The following is a 23,108-nucleotide window of genomic DNA, read 5'->3' as shown; positions in this document are numbered from 1 at the left end:
TTTTCGTGCTATTTTACGCCGCGTTTTGATCAATCTAGTTTTATTGTCGTATAATTTGTTGTGTATCGATATGTCTGGAAATTTTATGTTCCCAATTTCCCAGTAGTTATAATCAAATATAGGCATAATCAATAATGTAGTTAGCGATATTGCAATGTGGGGTGAATCTTTCTGTACGTGTAAAGCAATAAGTTGAAAACAAGAAAGAAACAGTCTTACTTTTTTCTTGTAAATAATGATACGTACATTTGATAATCACACCAGAATACATGAGTTTTATTAAATAATTAAATAAGAGTACATATTGACTTATGTCAATTAATCAATTTATTAAATTAAATTTTTATTAATAACTGAAAGAGGGACGGAAAGAAAAAGAGAGAAAAAAGGAGATGAAGGAAGACAAGGACAGATGATTGTCACTAATCGGCTTACAATTTCGGCGTAGTTTTCCTTGAGTTTTCAGATTTTCTAAAAATAGTGAATGTATTAATCGGCAATGCTGTTTGCCCCCGTCGCTTTTATAAGCATAGCTTACATTTGACCACAAAATTGCCTTTGGCACTAGGTCAGGAATGCATCCTGTCGCTTTTTATCGCGAAGGTGCCTGTTAGTTTCGCAAACGACCTCGAGCATTTTGCGATGAGAATCTGAATACCGAAAGGAAGGAGATTAATTTCTCTTCAATATTACAGAGCATCTTTAAATATTCCTTTCCCTCAAAAAACCAGCTAGCTAGCATGATGAGGACAAGGTATGTATGTAGGACCGCTAGAATCTGCTATTCAATAAATTAGAAGTGTATTTTCTCGAGACTTTGAAACGCGTGATCTCTTTGAAGGTTGTGGTCGCAAGAGAAAGCTTTGACACACTATTAACATCTCCAGAGGCTATTTAATCAGTGTCAGTCGATGAATAGGTTTTATTTGAAGCCGCTCTTCATTCAAGTATGTCATGCAATAATGGCTATTTTTAAGCATATTTTTAATCGCGATACGTTTTTATTTTTATATTTTTCTATATCACGACGACAGTCGATTAATAATAAATTTTGTACACTATAATAAATGGTGATTTGAAAATTCAGTATCGCATAGATTTAATGTATCTTAAGCAGAAATGTATGCTCTTTGTCTATATAAAATTCAATATTATATCAATAATATATATTATATGTAGTATGTATTATTATCGCTAATTAATTACAAAAGTATACTACTATTTAAAATCAATATAAAGATACGTGTGCCCAAGGGCAGATAATTTCCTCGACGTCAAGTTGTTAAAAACAGACAAGCCTTGTATGAATCATATATTAATTAAATATATTTAATAATAAATTTTTAATTAATTAAATGTTTTTAACTAATTAAGTAGATTTTTAATTAATTTAGTATTAATTGATTAAATTCTACTTTTTTAAATATTGAAATAATTTAATTGTTTTTTCCTTCAAGCTAAAAGCGCATATTCTTCTTAAATTTTATCAAAGTTAATCGGCATGAAAATATACAATATATTCACAATAAATAATATATTTAACACAAGAAAAATATTTGATATTATCAAACTTAAGTAATATAGGCATTAAAATTGTGCGTAAGTTTCGTAAGTTAGATAAGATTTAGTTTTGTTCAGAGGTTGGTTATTAGCATAGATGAACTTTAATAGTTTGAAAATATTATTATTATGGAGCAGAAATTAGTTCGCTACTTTCGTTTACTTAAGGATTAACGCGATTATATTCGTATGCTTACTTTTCAGGTGCTATATTCACTCATGACCAAAAGGATAGCAGCACGGAGCTGGCCTTCAAATACGCCGTTTACAAGATCAACAAGGATAAAATTATCCTGCCGAAGACCACGCTGGAGTATGACATCCAGTACGTGCCAAAAGATGATTCCTTTCACGCGTCGAAGAAGGGTAAGTGCTATTCATGTATGTCTTGCACGTGATTAATGCATATCTGTATATATTTTCTATGTTTTACTTTCGAATAGATTGTCTAAATAATTTTAACATTATCGTAATCCATTGGAATAAGAATTGGCGCGATTTGAGCCGAAACTTAGCGCGTAGAAAATTCTTCAGTACTGTAATGAAACGATGCCGCGTTGCACACATCTATAAGAAATTTCACTAAAGTTAAAAAACATCCCTCACGCTCATTAATCTCACGGCACCCCGCATGTCAAAAATGATTTATTTTCGAAAACTCGCTTCGTTTTCACAGTTACAGAAAGTTGCAAAATGTCTAGATGTACATTTCTGACACAAGTTTGAGATAGCTATTGCTTTATTTTAGCTTCGAAAATATGAGGGAGACAGTTTCGCCCGTTTTTGCGCCTGAAACTTTCATTCGTATAATTTTTTATCATCAAAGTGTGAAAAACACGACCGGTCCCATATTATTATGTTAAATTATTTACACATAGAAATGACAAGTGGATCGAATAATCGATCGCGAACGGTAATCGTTTTGTAAGAAAAGTAGCTGAGTCGAGATAAAGGGAGCTGATTTATCCAGCAAAAACACGATATCGCGAGAACACTTCGAGGTATCTTGAATATCACGAGAGTTAACATGTTGTATGCAGTGTAAGGAGCGTTTTCATAAGCAAAATTTATTATCTTGACAGCACGTACGTACAAACCAACCGAGAATAATAGGCTCGCCGCTCGTTATTATTAAAGTAGCATATACTCATTATTATCCTTACCGTCTTCCGCTATCGGATACATGCCGTAAACAACCATATCTAATTCGTTTCATAGCATCATTAAAAGCGTATTACATGCTTCTTGTTTCATACGTGAGAAAATTTCCAAAATCAATTGTTGTCTTTAAGCGGTGTATCGCATGAAAGTATTCTGATAATATGATTCAGCATGCATTGATTCCTTTGTACTGCTAGCAATCCTTAATGCTGATTGCATTGATACAGATCGAAGTGAAATTCCTGTTTCCTTTCCTTGTAACAAGATTCTCGACACGAGTTTATTTTTAAATATATGATTAAATTCAATATGGATTCATTAGTTTCGTTGTTCTCGCAATATACAGCGATATTTATAATTCTGGCACAAACAGTTGAACAGATATATCGTTTTTTTTCTCCTTCAGTGAATAGCCGGAGAGATTTGCGTCATATTTAATTCTCTGTAAAGCGCATCAACATATCGGAGGAGGTTCTTTTATTTCTTGAAAATAAACTACATGAAAGATGTTCTCTATCTAGGTCGACATCGTGTCTGATCGAATATTAGTATACGCACGTTATATAAACGTTATCTATATTCGATGAGGGTGATTAATTTTCAATCTTTAGCCAATATTGATTAGCATAGAACTAATTAACAATCTCGATCAGCTACCTTTGTTATTTTCGATCGCGAATTATAATTTTACCGAGCAATCAATGTTTAACAAAAAAATTATTTCATTTCAATGAGATATATGCATTTTTAAATAATTTCTTCTTATTTGTCTTATACTATAAATCGAAAATATATTTTAATATTGAAAATTATTGAGCAGAATATTAATACTAATATTAATTATATATGATTAGTACTAATATTAATGATACATAATATTATATTAATATTAATTTGATATTTCTAATTATATTTTATTAACAAATATAGCTCCGTTATAATGTTAATAATGCTGTATAAATAATTGTTATATATTGCGAAAGTCCGGAGATTACGTTTTGAATACGATATGTGAAAATGGTTAAATGGCTTTTTCCCATGTATAGTACATAAATTTATGAAATCCGATTTAGTCAAATTCATTTTTCAATGTAACCCATAACTTATATATCTATTTTCATTTTTATATCGCATTATATGTGTATTCTCGGCATATGATCTTTGTAATCCGATTTCCACTATTGTACTCCTGCTTTTTAAAAAATTTTATATGAAGCTCGTTTTATATGAAAAATTCACGTTCCTAAAATATAATGCGTGGAAATGTCTATATAAAATTTTTATTTGATGATAATTTTTTAACCAGAAAACATTTTACTCATTGCAATAGTATAAATTACATATTAAAAATTCAATATTAAACTTGGAAACAATGTTATACATTTGAATTAATTTCCTTTAGCTAATTTGTGAAACTGGCGTATTATTTCGTGAAAAAAATAATTAAGAATTTAAACTATATTTTCAATAATAAGATTATTAATAGAGATTTATTTTTATTATGCAATTTTATTTGAAATATCTTTATTTGTCGAATTTTCTTGATTTACAAAGGAGGAATATGTACATAAATGTATATTAATTTATTGATGGAGAGTAAATCTCTCAAATGAAGTAACGCTAAACTTGAATGATATAATATACATATACAACTTTCAATTGCTTGCAACCAGGGAAACTTTCGTCGGTGATATTGGCGAATTTGTGCCTCGGAATTGCCGCGTGGATCGATAAAATGTGTGCATGTATCGTGTATCACTATGGGTGGGAAGCCACTTCGAAACCAGTCCATAGTCTGCTTGTAGCGCCGAAGGTTTTCTCTAGTGATTTTTTATGGACCCGTTGGTTCATCCACGATAGCACGAGATAGTCAAATTAATTTATTTCAAAGTTACGTGTTCTCTGATAATTTCATATGTATGTATGATACATAAAAATTACAATAACTTTTCGTTAATTGTAAATAAACTTTGTACAAATAAATTTTGTTTAGATTTCGTTATTCAGATATTTCGTCTTTTGGTAATAAAATTTAACGAAGATTCAAAACGTCTCTTCTGAATCAATAAAAAAAGATATCCTTCGATGATCGGAAGCGATATTAGCGCATCGCTCGTTTTCCCGTAAAATAGCTATGCAAATATTAACGTACCGATACGTCGCACAGGAAATCCGATAAGCAAGTTCCATACAACACGTGTGGCTATAACCATAAAAGTCTATAAAAAATCGTATTTGTTGGCGAATATAACGCTAGTTTGCGATATCCAACGATCATCACCGCGTCCCTACATGGACCATTTACATGACCACATACATACGCACGTGCATACACTTATGCAAACAATGTCATATTAAGGCGACACGACATGCAGTACTAGTCAATGGGCGCAGTTCCTTAAGCTCTTTACATGCATTATACATTACGTTTTTTCTCATTCTACTTATAATAGCGATCTTACTTTTTAGTGCCCGCGTCAAAAATTGTGCGATGGATAAATTAGATTTGAATGTGACGTATTGCACGCAAAAAAATTTGAATACAGAATTGAAATCCTTTAATGACATTGAAATATTAATAAAATGACTAATTTTCAAAAAGTTTTCATTACATTTGTCGTTTCTTATTTCGTTAGTACGTTTCTCTTAGTATAATTTTTGATTAATTAATGAAAAAATAAGATTTTATCATCGATTTATACATTCGTAGCTTTATTTATCCTCTTAATTTTCAAAATCATTGTTTCGTAAAAATTTTCTTGAAAAGAAATCAAAATATTTATTCAACAACGATGTTATCGAAACTTCAAAACAAACTTTGCAAAACATAAACATATAATTTTTCAAATTCAAGATTCGTTCATCAAAAAAGACCCAGCTTTAATTATGTCACGTGTTCGAGAGTTCCTCTCGAATAGGTCGCTCTTTCGCTTATAAGCACTACAGGTCTTCCAGCCGGAAGTGCTCTTGATTTTCGATCTTCGATGCAAAGGTTTCTCGGTCACGATTATGTATACATTCAAGAACTCTCGACCATGAGCTATTTTAGAGTTTCCACGAGCAAAAAAGCTTGCATTGTCAATAAAATTACGATCACTAGTGTAGCTTATATAATTCGGATAATATCTTCCTATAACTAAATTAACAAAATATGATATTTATAAGTAAATTTGAATTTGTTAGAGAGTGAATAAAATTCTAAAAATTAATTGAAAAATGAAATTAAATGAAAACGATACACAAATTAACAGGAAATTAAATAATTTTTGTGAAAATAGCAGGTGTAGATGTATCAAAAAATATCAGAAGACATATCATTAAAACAAATGATATGTCTTTATATCAATTAAAAATATTTTTTATTCTTATAATAAAACAGATACGTATTATAGTACGAAGACAAGTGATCCTAATGTAACTTTTAAACTGAATTCAGCTTCTTTGCTAAAAAAATATTTTCATCATGATAAACGCATATTGGAGCCAAAAGAGATTTGTACATGACCTAGATAAATGATTCGCGGACAAAGGTTGTGTGAAATCTATGTCATTGAGAAAAATGAGAAAAATGGAAGGGAAGACTTAAAGGAAAGCGTCTGACAGAGCAGCATTCATCGTTGAATGTAAAAACTCATTTGTCAGACGCGAAGGTTCTTAGCTTGCTGCGTGGCAGACGCTATTGTCGTCCACTCATCTCTTTTGGTACGTCATAATGGCTGAATATGCCACCGTGAAATCTGCAAGTAATGAGTGCTACAGCAAATCCCACGGATTTGACTTTCAGTTTAATCCTCTGAGAGTGAGCATACAGTTCAGTTGAGCGCGATGCTGTCGTCGCTGCTTGCTCAACAATTTAAACTTTGGCGTGCGAACGTTTACGAGTCGCAATTGTATCGATCGAATAAACAGCCGAGTATGAAGATGCAGATATCGGAATACGCGCGAGAACAAACGATAAATCAACTCGAGTTACCATTTTTCCGCGTTTCCGTTATCCTTTGAAAACAGAGAGAGAGAGAGAGAATCGCGGGGAAAAACTCATTTTTAATCGATATTGTTCGCACAATTATTGGCCGCATCACGTAGTTTAATACCTTAATCTTTCCTTTTTTGTGCCATCGCAAATCCTTCCGGATACGAAACCGGGGGACATGTTTATCGATTTAGCTGGAATTTTTCTTGCTGTCGCATACGCGCGCGCGGAAGCGGATTTGCCCCGCCGCTTGTAAATAAATCCCGGGATATAATACCGACGGCAGAATAAAAGGCTTAGGGCCATATTTCAGTCTTATAATCTGCGTTTTCCGCCGCTTCTACATCGGCCAGGGGTACGTGTACATATTCGACGTCACTTCTCAAATCCGAGATCGTATGATTCTCTTCCCTCGAAATTTCCGCTCCGCTTTCTTATCCCGCGGATGCACAATTGCATATAATATTGTCCTCGTATATTCGTGTCAAACGCAAGCTTTTAATTTCAGCCGCTTCCTCCCGTTCTTATCTAAAAATATTTCGCAAATCAATTTTCATAAATCTTACATGTGCGTCCTTATTTTACTCATTAATCGCGTGTACAACGTTAGGATGCGATAATAATCATGACCGGTCTCTCGATGCTGCTCTTCGTCGCACAATGCGAGCTTACGCGACCGAGTGTTCGCTGTTGACCCGTCGAGACCAGACCATACTTCCGGCGGCGGGAAGAGAGAAGTCAGGAGTCACTTTATATCGACGTTTCTTCAAATTTCATTTCCCTCCGTCTCTCTTTCACCGAACATCCCACTCGATTCGCTTTTTCCCGATGCGAAAATACTGCGGTACTGTTGACGCGATGGAAAGAGGGATGGAAACCGACGAGGGGGAGGAAGAGTGATGGTGGCGTCGGCGAAGGAGTTAAAGAAAACGCAGAGAAAGACGCTGTGGGGGACGCGAGGTTCGCGAAATAGAGACGAGGCCAGACGCGCGAAGGGAAGCGCAAACCGGCGCGCGAAACCAATATCGACGGAAACGAAGCAGACCTGCCTTGAGCCGGGAGACGCACGCGGACACGTTGCATGCGGAATATATACGAGAGGAGCACGCGCGTCTCGCCGCTTCTCGTTCCCTAACAAATTCAGTTGGGAATTTGCCGAGGAAATTTTTTTGCCCCGGGATATAGCGAGAGCCTTGAGAGCGGAGCTGCTGCCTTTCCTCTGCTGCGAGATTTAAAAGCACACGGGCGTCAGTTTGCATTCGCCTAAGTTAGTAATATTATTATACGTATATAGCACACTTCCATGGCATACGGGAACTTCGTCGATTTCCTCTTGAAAGAGCGAAAGCATGGTCCCAATACGTCGTACGACATGCATAAACTATATAGTTATTGGACGCTTTAGAAATTTTATTCGATCTTTATTACGTAGAAAAATCTTTTCGCTGAATCATCGCTGACGCGATATTTCACGAATATGTTGAGAAAAGAGCGTGCCATGTCATGTGAAAAATTATGATATTTATATATATAGGAGAATTCGGAAGTATAGTTAAAATCCGGAAACAGAAGATGATTCTACATTCCAAAATGTAGACAATTTAAATTTATTTATTTGTATGGTCTAGAAAAAATAGCAGAATATAGAAATTGAATTTTATTTGTTTGTATACGGTTTAGAAATAATAACCGAAAATATATAGAAAAATAATAGAATATATAGAATACAGAATTTAGAAAAATTCTTAAAAATTCTTTAAAAATCAGTCAAAATATCATAAATAAGTTAAATATCATAAATGAGTTGTCAATTTTGAAAGACAAATTTGTCGTAAACGAAATCTATTAGGAAAAAATTTTATTTTATATTTTCGATTTAATTTTGCACGAGAAATTATTTTTTAGATTATACTACTTTTTTCCGACTCATAATATTTTTGAAATTTATATATCATATGATTTTGAGAAGAAAAAGAGATAGAGGAAGAGAAAAATTCAAAGATAGATTGATAAATAATTGCATTCTCGGCTCTTTGAACAAACGAATTAACAACGGCTAAATCTTTAATTCTTCCCAACTGATTAATCAGGTAGCATTCGATTCGCGCGAGAGAAGCAAGTTACGGACAAACACTAGCGAGTTCCGTAGCAGGGATATATACGAAGATAGAGCTCGGGAAGCTGCAAAATTGATTCAATGGCGAGCAAAGAGATTTAACGTGCAATTACTCTGATTGAACCAAGCTGATGGCCTGGGATCCATCGAAAGAATTGCCGACGTCAAAGTACAGACCGGCACTCGACTCCTCGTTAAGATTAAAAAGAGAGTCAACAAACGTTGGACATCCTTACACGCATTATTCCGCCAAAACAATGCATTCTTGTCGTTATTGCTGATTTGTTTGTTACCGTAGATTTAATATATATCTAGCGGACATCTAATAAAAGGCGCAATTAGCATTAGATGCATAACACGTTGTTTTTCATAGCAAAAAGAGAAATCAAATTGCAAGAAAGAGAGGGAAATATCAAGATTTTTAATTTAAGAAGCTCATGTTAAATAAATTTTCTCTCACTTTCATCCGTTGTTTAATGTACAAAAAGTTTTCACACACATTCTTCTCTTATAAAAAATTGAAATTAGAGAATATTTCTTTATTTTTTTTTTAAATCTGTGTAAGAATTTTCGTAAAAAATATTTATTTTCACCATCGCAGAAGAAATATATATAGGGAGAAGAACTCTTTACATAAAATATTTTTGCTCTGTTGGACTATTTAATGGATACGTTTACGCAACCACCTGTTGCGGTAGTGAATTGCGCGAATTTTTGCTACATTTCTCGGAATACGTTTGATTCGTCATGAACATTGATATTTCACAACAGAAGTTTCTTAAGAAATTTGCCGATCCTGTCGGAAATTCGACGGATAAGCACATTCACATAAACAACGAGTTGTCCGCCAGAAACAACTCGAGAAGAATAGTATTGCAAAAGTTTATCAATTTCAAACTTCGATTACGATAATATTTTGCGCGAGGTAAGCACACAACGAGAAGCTGATTTTACTTGCAAATGAAAGATGTCCTGAATCAAAAGCAATAAGCGTCAAAGTTGCCAGGTATAATGAATACTTGGGATGAAGACACGTTGACTCACATAGATGATGTAACTATAAGGAGTACAATTAACAATTTCCTAGTTGTTTTAAGCGGTCGAAAATCCATTTAAGTTTCTTTGATACGAGCATTACAATGCTCTATCTTTAAAATTGACGAATATTGTTGAATCATGGAAAAAACTCTCTATAATAATTTGAATTAATGTATACTATGTCGCATTATATTTTGAAATTAATCCTTTTTTAAACTACAATATTTCCTTCTGTTTCTTTTGCGCAAAATAATATTTTGTTTTGTGTAAAACATGTCATCCTATGTTTTATTTTTTATTTTTCACTTTATATCGTTTCTTTTATAACTTTTCCTATAATCCGTTCCATTGAAATGACAAATCGGATTAATAAACAATTTGCAAATATTTTCCTCAATATTGCAACTTTTACCCATATTTAGAGAAAAACTTACATATTATATATTTACGGTTTATATTTCGAATAATTTGTAAATGTTAATTTTATAGTTTATTTTATAGGGAATATTAAAAAATGTAAACTATTACAACATAATAGCATACAAACAATAGAATTCTTAATTCTATAGTTTATATTCATATGCACACTATGAGATCAAAGCAAATTAATAGTTGGAATATTTTATAACCCGCAGGCTATGTTTGTAAAATACATATATTTAGGATATATATATGTTTGTAAAATACATATATTTAGGATATATATATATATATATATATATATATATATATATATATATATATATAGGATAATATCTCATTGTTAATGATAATTAACAATATTAAAGTCAAGAATTGAGTATTGGGGCGCGTAGTAATTGTGGTTATTAGCATCCGCAATATCGATATTCTATTTGTACTTACTGATATATGTTATGAAAATTAATCTTATCATTGCAAGTATTTGCATCACAAATATTAAACAAATGAATAATAAATTACGCGGTCCTCATCAAGCTTATTGATCAGATTTCACACATATCTGCACATATTCAGTAAATTACTTATTAGTTGTTATATTTAAATACATAGTTATTTATACACATATAATTAGTATATTTTGTATGTAAATTTAACTATATGTTTTTGAAAATTATGGAAATAATAAAACATAAAAATAATAAAAAATAAAGGAGATATAAAAATTGATAATTTTTTGAAATTTTGCAGAAAAAAAGTGCGTATATATACTAAGCAAAGAAATATACACATGTACTCTTTTAACTATTTAGCTATTTTCTTAAATTTTAATTAACTTCTTTTAATTTTTAATGTTAAATTCATACATGTATTAAAAGTATTACATTTGTTCAAACACATGTACTTAAATACTATTTATTTTGAAAAACAAGCTCTTTCTCTTTAAATCTAAATTATAAAAATTTCTGTTAACATGTTACTGCATTTTTCTAATAATAATATAAAAATTATATGTATAATAAAATGTCTTCGATGGTGCCAAAACAGTTGAAAATGCGGAGATTACTGCCGATTAATGCCTAAATACATAGTAATTAATAAATTGATGGAGGGATGATGAGATGGAAACGGTCCACTTTCGCACCGAACGTGATGCCAAGATAGCTTTGAAAATTTAATGAGTTGTGCTCTTTTCCTCTTCCTTATTTCGTCCATCTCTCTCTCTTTCTTTTACTCTCTATCCAACTTCGTCGTCAATATGAGAAGAAACCGTCCTCGAAGCCGACAAAGTTGAAAGTTGCCGAGAAAAGGCCATTCCCGCGAAAAGTTGCAAAGTTAATTAGCATGGCGCACCTTTCACGAGAATGCCCGACACGGTTGTTAAGCTTCCGGCTACTGGTATATACGATAATCTGAAGGAACATAAAGGAAGAGAGGCCGCCGCCAATAAGGTTGCTCGTTATGCGATGCGCAAGACACGGTAAAATAATACGCTTTTGCATTATGGAAAACTTACTAAATTTACTCTGTATTAGATCGCTGCGAAAATTCTTCTCGTTTTATATAGAATTATAAATTATCAGTTTCTTGTATTCGTTGAATGAATATTTTAACAAATAAAAGCTATATGTTTGAAATAATAATTCGTACATTAGTAAATTAAAAAATAATTAAAAGAAGTATAATTTTCTTCCATTGCTTATAATTATAACACAGCAATATAATTGTAAAATAAGAGGATGTGATGATTGTACAAGAGGAATGTTGGAAAATATCTTTTTCCTCTTGGCAATATATTTTTCACAAATTATAAAAGTGGATAAACTAAATATAAAGCGGAAAAAAAAATAAAGAATTTGTCTCGTAAATATGATATTGTTAATGTTTTATTGTTTTGATGTAAAATAATACTTTAGAACTGTTACATATTTATTTATAGAAGTGTAATGCAATGATAATGTTTTCGAAAAAGCAGATGCTTTTTTCCCCTACATAAAAATATTACGATATCGCTAAACGACTACTATGGATATCGATGTATCACGCAGATCCCTTGACAGTTCTCTCTTGGCAAGGAATTCGAGACACTCTCTTCTATAGCAACTTAAATCTACTGCATCTCGAGAGAGAATGCCTTGGCAATGACCCGGCAAGATCTTTTTACGAGCGCGGAATAATTACGAGTTCAAGTCCGGCTGTTCACATTTTCACGTCGTACTCCCCCATAATAACTCAGTCTTACACGTCTCACAATTTCTCATTAGGGAAATCGCAGCAGTTGTTTTAATATTTCTAAAATAGTACGTCATAATTTTTTTCATAAGACTGAAAAATAAGTTAACGCAAGGTTGCTCTAAGAAACAGTCTAATTTTTTAAGGTATCATCTCTTAAAAATCCATTATATGATAAAATATTATAATTACGAGTTCAAGTCCGGCTGTTCACATTTTCACGTCGTACTCCCCCATAATAACTCAGTCTTACACGTCTCACAATTTCTCATTAGGGAAATCGCAGCATTATTTTAATATTTCTAAAATAGTACGTCATAATTTTTTTCATAAGACTGAAAAATAAGTTAACGCAAGGTTGCTCTAAGAAACAGTCTAATTTTTTAAGGTACCATCTCTTAAAAATCCATTATATGATAAAATATTATTATATAATTGAATACAATTTTTAATAAACGGATTTATTCATTCATAATCTCTTGGATAATATGTAAAAGCAAATAATAATTTATTAATATTTATAAGAAAAATAATTTTTCATATTATGTCATATAATATGAATTAACATTAAACTTTAATTCACAACCCATGCATCGCATATACTTTTAATCAATAATGTCGATATTTTCAATCCTTGAGGATTAGAATTTTAATACCGGCTTACATTATTAACTCGGGACGTTAAAGTCCCATGCGTGAACTCGTAAGATTAATTCATGTAAGATTCTAATCAGCCTGATTACAACGTGGCACTTAAACGCCAGTAAATGCGCCGCGCGCAACGCAAGAAGAGGCATAATCGCGCGTAATGGCTTCTTTTTATACTTACGTCGGGTTTTATCTGCGACGTTCTCGCACCATTGATTTAAAACGCAGTCGCCTTATCTCACGAAATTAAGAAGAGCGCCCGAATCACTCTCTCCCCTTTCCTCCCCGTCGCGCAATCCCAGATAGCGGAATCGCCTTGCGACTTTGATTCATCATCGCGAGCACCATTGGCACGGCCAGCGAGAGGGTAGCGGAGGGAAGATAACCGCTCGTGGCCGGCGGCCAAGCTCGTAACGTATCAGAGCCTCCCGCGACGATCTCGACGGTTTTTGGTTCGACGACGGCAACGAGGATCGAGCATCGTGCGCGAAATGGATCTTGTTGAATGCGAAAAAGAAGGATCGAGGAACTCGAATAGGCACCGATATTCCTTTCGAGGTCCATTGTGCGCGCTTCCCTTCCGATTTATGATCGGAAAATTCGCGTAAAGACGTATCCTCCGCGCCTTTTGTGCTCGCGGACAAGACGTTAACTTTGATCGCGCGGATCTTCATGGATTCGGGACTTACCCGAAATGAGGAGCCGATCATCGAATGGATCTTGTCGTGGATGATCGGAGAACGTAAGAGGAACCGAGCCGGTCTCGATCCTCTCGAGGTATGATTGATTTTCGTCGAATCATCGGAGATAAATGCGAGGAACGAGAGACGGCGATCCCTCGTCCCATAACATCGGAACTGACGTTTAAAAAAGCGGGTTAACTTTCGTATTTCTCGTGGACGACGTCGACGGCAGCCACAGAAACTTTTTCGACAGCGTGCTGTCATCGTAAACAAATTCAGATACGATTGGCTGGCTGGCTCGCCTCCACTACTCGCTTTCCTTCTCTTATTTTCACGTCGCATTTCCGGAGGAACCCCCTGATCTGCGACCAACCGCTTATGTATCCCACTCTCCGTTGGTGTTCGCGAAAATACGCGAACTGTTCTCCCTCCTCGCGCCATTATCGATCTCACTTTTCAATTTACTACCGTCTCGAGACCGGAAACTACGTCCTTGAAACACAGGACGCCGACGTTGCCCTTTGTAACATTACCGATTCCGTCTGGTCGTTGCGCGAACGTAAGTTAGAATTTCACTCCGAAACCAACGCCGTATTACTATAGTATGGATTCTGCAGATAAGATATCTTGAGCTTATCGAGTTGAAGTTCGAATTTGCCTTTACGAATTTGCGCGGAGATGATAAGACCGACAACGTCGCGAGTATCTCGGAGAGTTAACGGATTAATGAACAAATCGCACACGACTTCCATCGGATGGAACCGAGTATAAAGCCGGATAATATATTTATCGGTACAGTCGACAAATTGGATTTTCCGCATCGCGATCTTCCGCCGAAACTACAGTTCGTTTGATTAACCGACGATCTGTTGAGGATCGATAAGATACCACTTAATTGATGCTTTAAAGACCCTTCGATCGGTGATGATATAATTCCTAATGAATCAAGTGGACAAGCGAATTCGGGTTACCCGATTACTATAGTTACCACAATCAATCAGCGAAGACTATACGATTGACTACTCTGGCAAGGCAGCGTCAAGTTAGTTGCGCAATAATGAAGTGGCGATATAGCAAAGAGCTGCAGCGCGAAACTCAGAAACGCAACCGACATCCAAGAGAAACCGCAAGGAAATAAGTCGATTCGATTAATTCCAGCGAGAGAGTAGCAACTACTTTGAAATAAATCAAGGTAGAGACCATCGACATTTCGCGAATAACCCCATTCGCACTATTAATGGCTGTATGAATTTGCAGTAGGAAATACACGTACGATCTGCGTAGTCTAAAAATTATATTTGCTTTCAACAATATAATTTTAAATATGTACGATGCATTAATACAATTATATACAACTACGTAAATTTATATAAATAATTTACATTTATTTATTATACATATATAATTAGAAAAATCGATTTTAAAAGCGTCAATTTTCTCACCCGAAACGTTTCATGCAAATTAAATCGTTTCAAATACCGCGGGTTGTTTGTACGTATGAAAAACGAAATGAGTTTACCAGAGCTGTAACTGGATTTTTTTTTTATAGAAGCTAGTTCTCCCGCGATATAAATCCCGGCGATTGCGAAATTACGTTTATTCCCGGGATCTCCGTTAGATGATTTTTTTCCCTCATCAGCGACAAAAGTCGTGGGCTACATCGCCACTGAGAGCAACTCCGGTGATGAAACTCCGAAACTCTGCGACGAGATCCGTCGCAAACGGAATAAATTAAATTCATTTCGCTTCGGATGACAAATGCGGCGGATCGATAGTGCAGAACGATCCTAGTATACATTTACACTGCATTTCGGATCTTTAATTACGCGGCGAAATTTCACATGTTCGCATATATCGACCGAATTATTGAAATGTTTTTTTGGAATTATTTCTGGATATAATCTCTGAACCAGAGCTTTTGCAAATAAAAAAAATATGATGTACATTGCATATACATGCCTATATGTATATTCATATCTTCAGTTTTAATTTAAAATGTATAAATATACACATAGTGTTCCCCATTTATTCCTCTTGATATTCTACAATTTTTCTTCAAACTTTTAATCTTTCATATTTTTTGAGATATTTGTTTCGAGATATTTGTTTGTATTTGTTGATATATATATATATATATATATATATATATATATATATATATATAATATCGAATAATGCACTTATAATTGTGCAATATTTATCTCCGCGTTAAATTGAATAGATGAAAGTACATATCTCTTATTTTTTGAGATAATGGAATTTAAAGTTTTTATAACATTTCGCAAATAGTAAACAAAGCTATATTATAACTGAAAATATATTTTATTCCATCTCTGAATTTAAATTGGTTCAACAGTATAATTGAGTTTGAAGTTCATTTTTTGCAAAATATATCATTTTTATGGAGATCCTTAATAAAAATAACAAAAATATATTTCTTTTATTTCTGGAGACGCACGAAAATCGTGCTTTTAGACCAAAAATAATTACTGAGTGGTAAATACTCAAACCATGAAACACACCGAAATTGCGATTAGTGCTCCGTTTGGCGCAGGCTGACAAATAATATCGTACCTATTGCCCTCCCGCTTTTCTCCCTATCTCGGTTTATATCCTGCAAGTTCCTTGGTGAGATAACTGGAGACAAAAGTAATAAAATGTCAGACTTATATTTCTCGTCGATCGACGCGACGCATTACGCGAAAAATATTTGTGTGCGCGTAAACATGTGCAGCGATATGGAACTATTTGCGAGAGCAACGCAAATTTTTTTTACTACCGAGAAACATGGAGAAATATATTCGCCGCAATAAGTTTGATATTTTCGTTCAACTACATATCAAAATCATATTTATCTCACGATAGATTTTGTACAGCGTTATATATATCCACTTTTTATATATCCTCTTTTTTCTTATGCTATTTGCAAAATTAAATTTATTAAACGTTTATTTTTTTTCTATATAAGTCTACTTTAAATGATTTATGCCAAAATTTTAGGAAATATTCTTATAATTGTCATATGTTATATAATTCAGAAAATACTTTTGAGAAATTGAAAATATGCAATACATATATGTTTGCGAGTATATGTGTTTAAATAAACATATGGATCAGAGTACACATATATATTTAGAAATATGCAACATATAAAATTATAAAATGAATGATTTTATCTTAAATTTTCTCGAATTGTATTTCACTTTAAAAGGACTTTGGTAATTTAAGAAAAGACAATCAAATACTAAATTCATGTTAAAAATTGACAATTATTCACGAATTTAACTTTAAATATTTGAGTAATAAAATTTTGATGGAAATTTAAGCTCTTTGTATGAATAGGATTTATTGATTTTCTATACGCCAAAGAATGTATTATATGAAAATATTAGCAATGCTTTTAAAATAATTGTTTTCCAATAAAGAAATATTCATATTGTAAAACGCTATTGCAAAATCATGACGATTGCTTATATAGAAAAATGTAAAACGGAATATTAATATAAAAATTAAAAGGAAAATATATGGACAACATTACATATAATCTTTATCTATAATCTAATATTTGTATTTAAACACAAATAGCATTCTATTATTTTTTACGAAGCATAATATAAACGCCAATAGTTTAGAAGCAGCAAGGTAAAAGAAAAACAGAAAGAAAGGTTGATGGATCGGGCATCATCGCGTTATTTCTTATCCGTCTCGTTGGTGCATTCTACTGCATTCTAGCGTTACATTCACCATTACACATCCTTTCTGCTTGCGCTAGTTGTCCGCTTCCATTTTTCCGCGTGCATTTTATTTCCTTGCTATTCAGCTGCCCACCTAACGTCCTTTTACTTTCCGCTTTCTGTCCCATTTGCTCTCATCTCAATTCCCATCGCACCACTCTGTTCGATGTTCTTTCTTCCTTTCTCTTGACAATAACGGAATACGGTTGGATTGAAAGGAAATCGATTATACGAATATTAAAAAAATAAAAACGATATGCCATTTAATCTGAGAAGTTTGATCTGGTCGAGAACAGACAAAAAATTCCATTTATTAAAAGTTTCCTTTTTAGATAAAGGTAAGCATAATAAAAAAATAAAATTTTAAAAATCAAAGACATTTTTGTTAACAATAAACTGATCTTTAATTAACAAAAAAATTTGCAGTTAAAAAATATATAGTGACTTTCTCTCTCTCTCTCTTTCTCTAACACTTTCTCTAACACTTTAAGGAGTAAATTCATTCGTTTGCAACTAACGGTCAAATAATCTTTTTTCTTATTCTTATATTTTTACTTTATTTTTGCTATTGCAATTTTTTTCACGCATGTTCTCTTTATTCATCTTTCCATTTTCCAATGTGTATTTTATTTCTTTGCATCGTGTTTCAACTACCCGCATTTGCTAAAGAACAAAATAGGATTTGTTTGAAAAGGAATCGATTGTACGAATATTTAAAAGAAGAAAGATATATCGCGGTACACAAGCTATGAAAGAAACATGAGCGGAAGGTAGATGAATTCGATTTATTAGAACGCACTTCACACTGACAATGAGAGTTATTTCCCTAGAAAAGTAAAATATTTTAAAGAAGAAAAAGGAAAAATTGAGGCGCATGTGCCAGATTAATGATCATCCGATTAAACAACGAATTAAGCTTCATTTACTTTCAAGAGAGAGAAAAATTTGTTTGCAGCCAATTTAATTTTTTTTAAGCTTTGCGCTTTGAACGTCAGTACGAATCGCTTAAAAGTTTTATTTGGCCTTTACGTATTTCTAGCTACGGTTTTAATCTGTGCAAATTTAATGGTCGAGCAGCTTGAGAGGCAATGCAATAAGCCGTGTTCAAAATATTGATATAGGTGCCATAACGCTAAATCAATATATCGAGCGCACTGTAAATTAAATATAAATGTATTTATGTATATATGGGTGAAATATGGATAATTCTCTGCAATTTCAGTTGCCCCAATTTTACAAGCCCCACGATCTCCTTTGCATCTTTAGATATTTTCAGATAAATTGGTTAGATACACGACATCCATTATGATTTTACGTAATGAAAAAATATAATAAAAATAATAAAACAAATTTCTTTACAGATAGCACCTTTCATTAAATGCAAATTCTACAACCACGTGATATTCAATATTTATTTCGACCAATTTGAAATCGAAACAACATTATGCTATCTGTGTAAAATTTCATTTAACCAATCGCGCCGAGCATCTTTGTACCCCGCGGCTTTGTATTACTGTGTCCAACCAGAAACGATACGTAGTAAAGAACGAGATTGTCCGGATTGTTGTAATCCGCGTATAATGACGACGATATCACTGCTGTAGCGTGGAATGATAATGGAACTTCCAAATACCCATTATCTTGTTGCACGCGAAGCCATTACTCGCTGGCTTCCAGCTTCCCGTTGATCTTTTCCATTCTCCCATCATGATAATCGGACGGAAACCGAACGAGTCGGCTTAAATCAGTCGGCGTATTAAACGATTCAACATTTTCCCAAAAATCATCGTCGCAAATAATTTATTGGTCAGCGTTGACATCGAATCATTTTACATATAAAAGAATGTTCCTTTAATTAAAACGCTTCGCCATTTTTACGTTCGCCGCAAATGAGCGAATGATAGCTAATTTATTGCCTTGCCCAAAGGCATTATTGAACGCGCATATTGACTCGTCCATGCAGCTTCTCCCTTCATAATAATCCTCACGCAGAGTTCAACTCGACATTCGCTCGCGTTTATCGAAACTCGCGACACTTGATGTAACTAATGTCGTCTTGTTGCCCGGACACGCAACTTGGAAAATCGATTTTCATCCGCGCAACAACGTAAATTAATTCGGTAAAGCAGAGGCAAGGCAAAGGGAGACTATATAAGGGGGAAAGGAGAGGAGAAGACGACGAGAGCTTGTTCCTGTGGGTGGTGTTCTCGACCAAACTCCGATTCGGTCGGTTGTCTAAACCCGATGCAAGGCAACACTTGGAGAACTTACCGGGAGATAAGCCGACACGAGCGTGCTTCGGCTTCGGTCATTCTGCACGTACAACGACGTACACTCTCTTATGTTCGCGTGTCCTACATTTAATGTGGCGTTAATGCTGCGTTAGTGTTCGTCTATGGGTGGACTTCTCCGCGCGACACTGGGATTATCGACCGTGACACGGCGTCATTATGTCCGGTTACGGCGTTTTCCGTTACCGGAAAACGTCGCTAATTTCCGAGTTAATCGGTTTCCTCTTTCTCATTCGGCGAAAACGGAGAATGGACGTTAATTGCATAAAGGGAAAAAAGAAAGAAGCATAACTTGATTGTAAACTAATAGCGAATAGAATAGCATCATTACCCGCGATAATTAAAATTACCGTATTGTTAATTCCTCAGAAGAAGGTCGAGTTAAATTACACGGGTAAATTATACAGAAAAGTAAAAATTTTTTCTCTATTTTATAATATAATATATTTTATAATATATATATTTTATATTTTAAATTAGTCAATTCTTATTAAGAATGAGGCACAAAACAAGCGTGATACTACAATTTTTATTAGCTCTAGATTTCGAGATATAATATTCAACTTTTTTCAACAAAATAAAATACTTCATTTAGTAAGTTTTATGGGACAATTTGATATTAAAGTTTAAACGATGTTTTGCGACCAATTTTCATATCTTTATTCCATATCTCTAGATTATGTTATTCTGTAAGATAGGATCAAACAAGTCATCTCTATGTGATATTGTATAACTAATGGAATGTTCGAATAGTTGATGATCCATAATTTTTGTCTTCGACATTCCATGCTGAGAGGCATCATGCAAAAATAATAATTATTTTCATGATCTTGAAGTTTTCGCTATATCATGAAAATGACGAAAAACATTCACTATATATTATTGCTCAACCACAAAAATTCACTATGTATGAATTACAGCAAGTATGTGCCCAACATCTTGGTTTCTTACAACCGCTGATCAACGAATTACTTGCGAAATAATGATAAGTTTCTTGATTGAAGAAATAATTGTATTTGTATTCCAAGATGAAAAAGTCACTTCATGATACATGTAATAAAAATTATTGACACATTTACATTTACTGCATCTTGAAAATAAAATGTAAAACAAAGCAAAATGTTTAAAAATAGCAAAATTATTTTTAGCTCAATAAACAAAATAAACTTAAACTTAAACAATATGACTTCCGTTTCTACGATAAGCTTAGGCTCAGTGTGTAATGTCGACCTTCTTTAAACTCAAAATTGAATACATATATATATATATATATATATATATATATATATATATACTGATAATACATATACTGATTGACAAAAATTAAATATTTATTGAAATTCTAAAAGAAGCTACATCATAAAAATGAAAACTAACTAAGAATTTTAAATGTCATATTCTTTTTTTATATAAAAATTAATAAAAATTGATTATTTTTTTTAGAAGCGGAAATATTTTTCATCACGCTGTAAAATATTTTATATAGTTTGTATCAGTGTTACTGTGTGTACACACACACACGTGTTTTTGACAGAGTTGATGTTAAACTGTATGTCTAATATCTCAGCATTTTATATGTTTTTGCGCTCAAGATACATATTTGCCAAAACTAACGCGAATGTCACTTTTTGTTTCAGCGTGTCAGCAGGTCAAATACGGCGTCCAAGCGGTTTTCGGACCCTCTGATCCCATCCTCGGCCAGCACATTCATAGCATCTGTGATGCCCTCGACATTCCGCATCTCGAGGCTAGGCTGGATCTGGACGCGGAGGCGAAAGAATTCAGCATTAATCTCTATCCCGCACAAAGTCTACTCAACATCGCTTATCAGGACGTCATGAAGTTTCTCAATTGGACCAAGGTGGCGATCATCTACGAGGACGATTATGGTGAGTGATCATAATTTTAATTGCAATGATAATATGTTTACTAAATTGATACAGCATAATTAAATAAAACGCGCGCAGAAATTTAATTTTTTATAGCTAATTTTTTGTTTTATTAATAAAAATTAATCTTTGCTAAAAACTATGATTGTGCTCGTAACTTAGTAAATGTGGTACTAACTACTTTTTGGGACACATACGTATAGTAACATTTGCTGCGTAAGAATACGACAAGTCGAGGGCAAATTAGCTTATACAAATCTTCTCTGCGCTTACTGACATCTAGAAATCTGTTTTACAGTAAAAATTGCTCTAAGAATGTAAAATCACGCTAATGGTACTGCGCATTTTTAGTTGTAAATGAAGATAGAATTCATTGTTTAAATGAAATAAAAAAAATAAATGATAAATTTCTCAAGTATGCCCTCTTCTCTTTATCGCGAATTATGTATGCAGAAAATGCATATTCATATCATCTATTTTTATCGTCTGGCTCGAGCGAATCGTGACTAATTTAATCGATTAAAGAGTCAAGAGTTAGTAGCCTTTAGAGTTTCTTTTAATGTTTCGAAGCGTGACATTTGTCCTATAAAAATCAAAGGTAAATTAAAAAGAAGATATCCCGCATTCAAATTTTTCACATTAAAAATATTGTAGAAAAGCAACATGCATTCATCAAATTCACGAGTGATTGTTCACGTTCAAGTTCTCGTTTGAAACTCTTGTCGATGCAGAGTTGATTTTAAAATCCATTACAGTCCGAAGTAAGCGTTTTATCCAAGAATTATATGCAGTGGGCAAAAAACTTTCGTGTGAAATTAATACTTTATCTAGTCGAGAAAGCGACGAAAGAAATAAGAAGTTAATAGCGATAGATGAGCTTGATTTGAAACATTTAGCCAGTATGAAACCGGATTAGAGTTCCTCCTTTTACGAAGAAAAACGTACTCTCTTCGCTTTAGCAAGTCGGTTCTATGATTTTAATTAATTCGCATAATGGACTTATTTAAATAATTTGAAAACGTTGCAAGCACGTTCCCGGATAGAAAACTTCTCCTAATCTTCCGGGTAGATTAAAGTGTACTCTTATAGAGACTTATTCAAGGTGCTAAAATATAAAGAAAAATTTCAAAGAATATACAATGTTATCTTTTATTATCTTAACAAAAATTGTGATAATTTTTTAATTTCTAATTTTTTTGGAAAGTAAAACAACGAATTTTCACTAGCATATAATTTTACTTATTTCTATCTTCTAAATGATCCTCTCGCTTTCGCTTTCGAATCTTTATACTCAAATTGCGATCACGAGCACTTTTGATGCGCTTTCATGTTTTCATCATATAACAAAGCCGCGCCGGCGAAG

The 23,108-nt window shown here is 33.4% G+C and overlaps 1 protein-coding gene across 5 annotated transcripts in view; it reads left to right on the top strand.

The window, feature by feature from the left end:
- LOC105254370 (glutamate receptor ionotropic, kainate 2) overlaps positions 1-23,108 on the top strand; it is a 145,226-nt gene that overhangs the window by 35,220 nt on the left and 86,898 nt on the right. For all 5 annotated transcript variants that reach the window (XR_003122399.1, XM_025406050.1, XM_025406049.1 and 2 more), the window contains exons 3-4: positions 1,765-1,926; positions 21,494-21,745. Coding sequence is in view for 4 of the 5 variants with exons in the window: in XM_025406050.1 (XP_025261835.1) it covers positions 1,765-1,926; positions 21,494-21,745 (414 nt within the window). In the remaining variant the exon portion in view is untranslated. The remainder of the gene's footprint in view (positions 1-1,764; positions 1,927-21,493; positions 21,746-23,108) is intronic.

Source organism: Camponotus floridanus, unplaced genomic scaffold (assembly GCF_003227725.1).
Source record: "Camponotus floridanus strain SB8 unplaced genomic scaffold, Cflo_v7.5 scaffold13, whole genome shotgun sequence".
Lineage (NCBI taxonomy): Eukaryota > Metazoa > Arthropoda > Insecta > Hymenoptera > Formicidae > Camponotus > Camponotus floridanus.
Note: the sequence above shows the minus strand (reverse complement) of the source record. Positions and strands in the feature narration are given on the sequence as shown.